This window comes from Porites lutea, chromosome 6, assembly GCF_958299795.1.
Source record: "Porites lutea chromosome 6, jaPorLute2.1, whole genome shotgun sequence".
NCBI lineage: Eukaryota > Metazoa > Cnidaria > Anthozoa > Scleractinia > Poritidae > Porites > Porites lutea.
The window spans coordinates 5,344,364-5,353,055 of record NC_133206.1 but is presented as its reverse complement, the minus strand read 5'-3'; the positions used below and the strand labels follow the sequence as shown (position 1 = coordinate 5,353,055).

The window sequence follows — 8,692 nt, the reverse complement described above, 5'->3', positions numbered from 1 at the left end:
TAGACAAAAACTTTATTGTGTAAGACATGTTCCAGTTCTCATATATCACTCAACCCGCAGCCAAATTAATACAAGCTGCAACCACCCCGCTTATTTTTCATACTGTCTTCTTACATTTCACTACCAAAAAAAAGATTGAAGTACTTTTTGCTCTTTCTCGTCTCTCTGTTTTGAGCTAAGCTGATGAAAAAGGCTGATTCGAATTTATTCAACAAATTTGAAAGTGAGGCATTAACATAACAACAATAGTGCTTTTTAATTATTTATTATCCCATCCATCTCCATACAGACATATTTTCAGTTAAATAAAAAAAATGTGAGAGCTTTCCTTAACCTTAAACCTTAACCTTCCCCAGGTAGTTTAACTAAGCGTTTAGTCTTAAATTTTCTCTTTGCTGAGACTTGCTTGCTCCCTTGAAAGTAGTCTTCATTTTCCAACGCTTTTAGTGATTTTGCAAATCTCAAACTTCCAGCGGCGATCCCTGAATAGAAAAAATTAATATGAAAATGTAAAATGGGGCACTCACGAGCAATTAACTTTCAATTGTGGAACATTTGACGTGGTGGTGAACTAAAGGAACTGTCAGTGTGTCGTGGCTTTCTTTGATTGGCCGCCTTTTTGGTGAGAGAGAATGCGTGAGAGAATGTAAACACTGTGCACACGTTAAGCCACGATTATGAAAAACGTTTTTAACTTAAAGATCTACACGTTGTGGCCTTATTTACCCATTTCTTCGACGGTTGAAGCTTTTAAAATCTTCGCCAAACAGCTTTTAGTTTATGGCTTAAGTCGACATTTTTAGTAAGAATAAGTAACACTCTGTCGTGCGTATTTCAGGCTATGCAAACCCGAAGAAAATTCTGTTTCTTCCCCTTTGACGTCGTTTATACTAATTAAACTAACATTTTGAGGTTGTCTTTCGTATTTGCAAAGATAAAGATCCTTTAAAAACCATGCTGAAGTTCAGCTTCTCTTTCAACATATTCATCCCACAATTCAGCAGTTTCCCTGGTACGCGTGATGCGGCGTTGGAGCTTGTACAAATATGTGGGAGCCCGGCGTAGTTGCAGAAGAGGTTTTTTTTTTAATTCTGTGCACCTTTAGCTTCCAGGGACTATGCAAGTTATCTCAACACTTACTCGCGATGGTTATCGTGATAACTCTCCACTCCAGACAGATAGAATCCATAGGGAACAGAGTACTTCAATTCCTGGTCCCAGTTGTTCTGATATAGAGTGTGATGGCAACTGTGCTTTAAATATCCCTTTATATCACAGCAGCGGAACCGAAACCTGTCGTTGGAAACCCAGAAAGAAAAAAAATGAACTGAACAACTGATAGTGACATTGTTTGCAGAAGCTATTATTAGGTCCGCCTTGGGTTACTTAATGGCTCTTACTTTCGGGTTGTACATGCAGTGTATTAGTGTAAATGCTTTTACCACGAAACAAAACAACTAAACTGTGATGACAATTTTAACCACCTCTCATCTTCAGAGGAGAACTGAGAAAGGTGAATGGCTTTTGTCTCTGGACCGATGAATAAAGGGTTAGTTTCTAATGAAGCTGTGGTGCTACGTCGGTGAGGGAGTGAAAGACAGACAAAGAGTTGGTTTTATCAACTGTGTTGATAAAATTAAATCTTTGCATTTTCCTGGACTGTGCATTTAACACTTGTAAGCTGAAAGTAGAAGTGTGACGTCACGTTACCATGGTAGGAAAATTTCTGGATCTCAATCTTTCTTTTCAAAGAAAGCCATTTACATTGTCAAACGATGAAAGATGAAAGAAAAGGGGGCTACCGTTTTGATCCTGAGTGACAAAATCATGCACGGGAAACTCACACAAGTCATGTCAATCTTTTTTTTCGTTTTGTTCTGCCATATTTGCAAGACCACGGTTTTGCTGAGATCCAGAATTCTTTGCTAACATGGCAAAATGACGTAACGACTTCCCTCTGATAAAGCGTAGGATTTTAGTAGTGGAATTATGTTTACGTGCGGTCTTTGTGATGGCCGCTGTAAGAATCACTTGCCACTCCAGTAATGAAGCCATTGTAGGGGCATTTGAAGTTCACTGGCCCGTCAAAGCTATTTACAGTGTATGTCCAAAAGCAGTTGCTCGCACTGTATGGCGCTGGACCATACCCACATCGGAAGTAATGGATGCGGTCTTCTTTGCAGTTGCGATGCTGACTTTGCCAAAAGTTCAAAAAATAGCCTAAACATTACACAAACAAGAAATGGAACAAGCCAATAAAAAGCAGTTAAAAACTTGTTCAATTGTACGGGACAATTTGTCATCCTATTCTTTCTATTCCATCTATTTTACTTTTAAGAGCATGCGTCTACATAATTAGTGTGTTAGTCAGAGAGCTAATGAGTGCGAGATTGCAAAAAAAATAAAGGAATATTGAAATATTTATCCATCACTTTGTCCGAGCTTGAGAGAATCATAGGTTCGCTTAACAAACGAAACTGTCTGTCGGGAGAAAGGAAAAGAAAGAGAAAAATAATATTCCAATCCACAGATGAAGACTGTATATACACAGGAATCTAGTTGAAAAGTTGCAGCAAATGCTTCGGGGTATGTGTATTACATACAGGGGAAGCGAGTGAGTTGGATCTTTACAGGCAAGCAGCGTCAAAGAAAGGATAATCATTTAGTGATTCTCTCTCTCTCTCAGTTTATATGTACAGCAACTGGCTTACTGCTACTGCAATAGTAGGAGAAAGGTTGTTGCCACTGGTTCACCCACGCGACTCCTCCTGGCCTGGAAGAAGAGCAGCGCCTACGACTTGAACGTCGACGTTTCCACCATGGTTTACCCTCAGTTGACGAAAACAACAGCAGGTCAACAGCTATCAGCAACAACAGAAATTTCGCCATTTTGTTTCCGTCCATGGTCGTCTCTAAACTGACAAGAGAGAATAAGCTATAGAAAAAAGACAATCACCGTTTAGTTTCCTAATAGAGTTTAACTCCAATTAAGGGATGTTCTGGCAAGGGAAAATCTTATGAAAATAAAAAAAATCATGTACGCCGAGTAGCCCTAAAAAATATTCCTGGGCTAGCCTAAAAAATTCATGCAAGGGAAATATTAACGAAAAAAATTCATGCACCTCGAAAACTCCCACTCCCACCTCATAATAATTCTAATGGTCCAGTCCCTAACGATTTTACGATTTCCCTTAGTATCACACGGAAAAAAGGACTTGGATGAATGAACTTCGTAATACAAAGATAGACAATATAAATATTTGTTAATTGTAATATCACGAGAAAATTTTAACTAACCAGCTTTTAGTCACTGATATATCCAGTTAGACAAAACATGAATTTGAAAGTAAATCAAGTCAGTTACTCACCTCTTATAGTAATTGAGCTGAACAGGAATTAAAGAACCGGCCAAAAATATCTTGATCAAGGAATCTCGAGCTACTCCAGTTGGTTGTGAAACAGAGTGCGCATTGATCTGTATTTATTGCCTTCATTCTATGATATAAATCACAATATTTCCGCCCGGCCTATTGTTTCATTATTTACTATTAACAGAAACAAGTTGAAGACACGTTTGTTACAGCGATACCGCAAATGGGAAGTCTTCTCTTCTGTTTGCCTCCCTTCTTTTACTCGCCGAGTCTATTATTTACTTCCTTGCTGGCTCAGTGTTTATTTATCTGACACTTGATCCTTGTCTAAAACATTCGTGTTATCCGAGAGACGTAAAGGGCAATTCTAACTTTTTGTTTTTTCCGTGAGTTGCCACTATTTCTGTATTCTAAGCTTTATCAAGAAAAAAATAATCTGTGGCCTAGTCGATCTCTCTTGCCTTTATGGAAAGGTTCACCTAGGGCATCCTGTCATTTGATGTAAAAAGTATCCGCCAAATTAGAAATCGCATCAAAATTTGGTTTGAAACAACGACGATTTTTGCAACAACACAGTACGGCATAAAATCGCTACCGTTGTCAGTTCGAAATCATGCAAGCCTTAGAAAGAGTGGTCCAAATAATCGTAATTAAAATGGCACGACTTTGAGTTAGCTGCTTCCGGGTCAGTTTCCGCGTGAAAGAATAGATATAATATAGATATAATCTCTCATATCTAGCAAAAGAGATGAGTCTTTGAGACTGTAGGGTATTCTGAATAGCCTAAGAGAGTATGCCCTTAACATTTTTTTATTATTTTCACTTCACAGTTTTCTCGGCTTATGAAACAGAACCCATCTGGTCTCACGGGCTAGGTTATTAAAGGCATTCAGATTTTAAAGGAAAGATGATTTTAAACCTTTTCGTCTCTGAAATTCTCTTAAGAATTCAAATTTTGTTACCTTCCCAGCTCTGGATCCTAAGAAATAACTGGTACTACGCCGGAGTCCTTTCAAAGAGTTTTATTTAAATGGTAACAAAATAGGATTTCGGTCACAGAATGTAAAAGTTAGAGTGAAAATTTCACATAATGTGTGAAAGGGTTCGACTTAAAGATACCCTGAAAATATTTTAATTGGAGGAGTCATTCAACTCTGGCCACCAGGGCGGATAAAGGTTGGCCGGTGAAACGAGCGCGTCCGAGCAAAAAGGTGTGATGCAGTGGACTGGGACTCTGCTTAGAAATGTCGCTTGTTTTCGACTTCGGTCAGGGCTTGCGATATGATGTGGTTTGTACATTAGACACTGCCGCTGTCACTGAATTATGGTGGCTTGAATTGTTTTCTTGCACTTCTTCCTCGTTCCTTTGTGCTGGTACGCTGTCTCCGAGAGGCAAATGTTGCTATTTTTGCGGGCGGTTTAGTTGGAGTAGACAAACATCTCTTTCAAAGGGTGTCTCTTACTACTTCCATGACTCTACCACTGAATTATATTTTCGTTCTGCTACTCGCCAATGTCGATGTTATTCCAAAACAAAAACAACTAAGTACTGTCTAAAACACGACGGAAAATCTCATCCATGTCATCCATGGCAAAACTAAAAGACAGCAGATCGTGTTTCATAACTAGATGACGTGTATTTTATAAATGAGTGCAGCTCGTGCAAGGTAAAATTATACTAATTTCAATCACCATCATCCTCGAAAACATCTCAGACGTCTTTCTGTTTTTTCGAAACTTCAAAATTAGTTTTCCCTCAGTTTTTTCTGTTTACCTTGTTTTGTTCTAGAGAGAAAAACGGAGAAAAAACCTTACAGCTAACTTCAATAAATTTTGTTTACATTCGGTTGCCGGATTTACAATGCATTGTGCGAATCGCCATGGCGCGTTGCACCCGAGAAGCAAAGTTTGAAGAAGTACAACGCCACTATATAAATATATATCAAACTAATTTTTTGTTATGTTATATAAAATTTATCCTCCTTTAACATATGTAGAAATTGAGGTTAAGAAGTGTTAAGCTTTTGCAAACGAAACGGCGAAAGACGATTAGGTGATAAGTGGAAGGAGGAGGTATTCAACACTTCCAAATTAAACTCAAATTTTGGCATTATACGACCAACAAGTTTGACTTATAGACGTAAAGACACAAACATATGAAACTGTTTATTGATATTGTTATGAAACGAATTTATCTATTTAACATTGTAGCATGAAATTACAGAAAGAAAATAGGATTTCCGGTTTGCAAAAAGGAAAATTTCGCAGGCATTGAAGCGCACCAGAAGCGCAGAAAGAGCGCTTGTGGCAGTCCTACTTCGCATCACACATTAAATGAAGAGCGGAGCGCTCGTTTCACCGCCCAACCTTTATCCGCCTTGCTGGCCACCGCGCCGCTCCGTCGTTATTCATTTAACCAAGAAAAATTGTGCCTTAATTTGGACTATATAAGGGAAAATTAAAGGGGCTGCCACCAAACTGAGTGAAACAGAAAATAGCCGCTAAAAACAGCAGAGAGCGCCTATATAACAAGGCAAGTACAAAATTAAAGGCACGGATGCATGAATAAAGTTGAAGAAGGTTAAAACGGATTGCAATTGTGGGTTTTGAAAACTTGTTAGCCTAACAGTTTTGCAAGATTCTCTTTCGTTCTATTAAAACATTTGATATAACGCTTAGAAGGCATCTTTGTTGGAGAGGAAGATGTAATTTTTCATTAGTATTTTTTTTTTTGCTAGCGTTACGTACCGGATATATGGCGTACGTACTAGGACAGCGATTGACGGGCAAATAATGAACAAGTTGTTTATTGAGAATCGAACCAATGAGGAAATCATAAATTTTGGGCTAATTTTCTCATCGCATTTTTCACGATAATTAAAACCTTCAAACTTTACTATGTTCCCTTTTAAGAATTCATGAGCTTAATTTTGTAGTGTATTGTATGAAGAAACAACAGAATCTTATCAGTGTTTTAAATATACTTAAGTCGTAAACGCAAATTTCTTTCGCTTTAACACTTGTAAAACAAATGTAATGGAATTAGATCGTGTATCAATTGTAAATTAAGTTGTCTTAGAATACCGGTAGTGAAGGGTGCCTGCGATCAAACTTAAATCTCATGGCACATTTCGATTCCGAGGCGTCAAAATGCTTATTAGGGTGGCCTAATCAATTGCCAGATTTAATATTTTTACGATCCGCGGTAATTTACAATGAACCTCAACCTGATTACTTTCATTTTATTCATTTATTTTCCTTTCCCAAAACAGTTTGCTTGTTTCTCGAACTTCAATCTTGTTCAACAGACAAGTTCTCCACTTGATTCCACTCTGTTTGATCACCTTAAAATATAAAACAATAAAAATTAGTCTAAGAAATAATTCCTTATTTAAGCCCCTAGCTTGGTAAATGATGTTTTGAATATCAGATTAACCAAATGAATCATGTTCATTGGCGTAATTCAGGAGTTCTTTGAAAACAGGGAGTAAAAATGAGACTGGAACAAACTGAAGCCCTGTTGTTGGGAAAAATATAATTGTTATATAATGTAGAAAAATAAGCTCGCTCAATATATTGTAGGTTTTCTTTTCTGATTTTGATCGTTAAACCGCCTTGAGATTACAAATGAACCGTCATGATTGAACAGCGACTTTAAGTACTCACTCATCTTGCCGCCATGTTCATGTTCAGCTGGGGTGTCACGACCAAATCCCCAGCTTCTTCGTCTTCTCCGGCTTCTTCGTCTTCTCTTAATTTTAATAAGAGGTTCCGCAGTATGAAAAAGCAGGTCAAGAAGCATCATCAGCAGAAGAAATTTCCACATTGTCTTTCCTCTCATGGTTGTCTGCGTGAACAAAAAAGGATAATGAATGTATTTTCTGTCTCCGCTCGGTTGAAAACCAAAAGGGACATTAAGATCTGTGCCGTGCGGCGACGGCGGCGAAAATGTGGCTTAAAAGGTGAGTTGGCATTCTTTGATTACTACCCAATTAACTTTTCAAAGGCAAGCGAACTTTTCTAACCATATCCAAGTTCAGAAATGTAAAGAAAATTTCGTCGTCGCTTATTTGATCAAGACCTTTATGAACTGACTTGAATTCCCCAATCGGTATTATTCACGCCGTATTCTTAGTAGTCATTTAGTGATGGCAAAGAAATGTACCAAAAAAGTATGCTGTACGTGTAAAATTGTTGTTTTGCTCGATTAAACCGATTCCTTTTTATACGGTTTTCCAGGTGCCGTTGCAGTCGTTGGATCTTATAAGGTCCCCATTAACTTGGGAGCGCTGGCGGGCATTTTTGATAGTTCTCAATTTGGCCCACAATCACTTTACCCACCTTCAGTTAATGAACCTACCTTTGTTATTGAGCAGAAAAAAAGACTGCAATTGGTGAATTTTGGCGTAGAAAATTAAAAGTACTCCGCAACTTTTTTCAGCGCTAAAGGTCAAAATATTTTTACCGGCACTGACTGCGATTGGCCGCTCAGGTAAAAACACGTTGATTTTGTAGCCTACAACCGTACTTACTATACCTTACACATCAGACAGGGATGATGCTGTGGCTGTAATCGGTAATCTAAATTTCTCAGTGTCAAGACGGAATCATGTGAAATTTTAATTCCGTTCCAAGAGATCTAGAGTAAAATACTTTTTGCGATGTTCAACTGATGTAATCAACCTGATCAAAAACTGATAGAGGTTTTAATTATACATAGTGAAGACTGTTTAATTTCCATAATGAGTTATACAGCTGTTTTTTTCATAAAAACTCTCTCTGATTAGACTGAGTTCATGCAGCATCATTTCACACGAAATTACTTCTATCATTTAACATATGACAATTAAAATACCCTCATCATAGCTCGCATTTGAATTAATTGAAAAATGTTTTTTATTGTTATTATTTTTCGATCATGTCGCCAAATTCTTATACAAACCGGATGAAAAGTGGTAAACGCTAGCGCTGCGAACCTTTCATTGCGCTAGTTAAAGTAAAAGTAAGCGCAACGTACGCTGTGTTTTTACAGCAAATAATAATTTTACAGAATGAAGGCTAATGCCGCCGACAAACCGATTTAGGGAATAGTTAGCTCTCCGTTCATTTTTGACACGTCATATATAAATCAATTTAAAGCGATATATAAAACAATCTTACCAGTGTTTTCAGCGATGCTTGAGGTCAAAAGTACGTACCAACAACACTTCAACAATATAAATTTTTAACATTAAAAATAGTCGAAAATGGTACGGTATTTGTTTAGCTACAAAAGGAAGTTGTTAAAAATGAATGACATTCTCCGGCATCCCCTACTTAGC

The 8,692-nt window shown here is 37.7% G+C and overlaps 1 protein-coding gene and 1 long non-coding RNA gene across 2 annotated transcripts; both read right to left on the bottom strand.

Moving 5' to 3' along the window:
• Positions 1–281: 281 nt before the first annotated feature.
• On the bottom strand, positions 282–3,052 carry LOC140941601 (hemagglutinin/amebocyte aggregation factor-like). The gene is made up of 4 exons (XM_073390621.1): positions 2,712–3,052; positions 1,998–2,220; positions 1,141–1,293; positions 282–482 (listed from the first exon to the last, which is right to left on the bottom strand). The coding sequence occupies exons 1-4, from the start codon at positions 2,902–2,904 to the stop codon at positions 428–430; spliced, it is 624 nt and encodes a 207-aa protein (XP_073246722.1). The 5' UTR covers positions 2,905–3,052; the 3' UTR covers positions 282–427.
• A 3,550-nt stretch (positions 3,053–6,602) lies between these two features.
• On the bottom strand, positions 6,603–8,681 carry LOC140941686 (uncharacterized). The gene is made up of 3 exons (XR_012166494.1): positions 8,532–8,681; positions 7,038–7,218; positions 6,603–6,715 (listed from the first exon to the last, which is right to left on the bottom strand). It is a non-coding gene; the product is annotated as an uncharacterized lncRNA (long non-coding RNA).
• Positions 8,682–8,692: the final 11 nt, after the last annotated feature.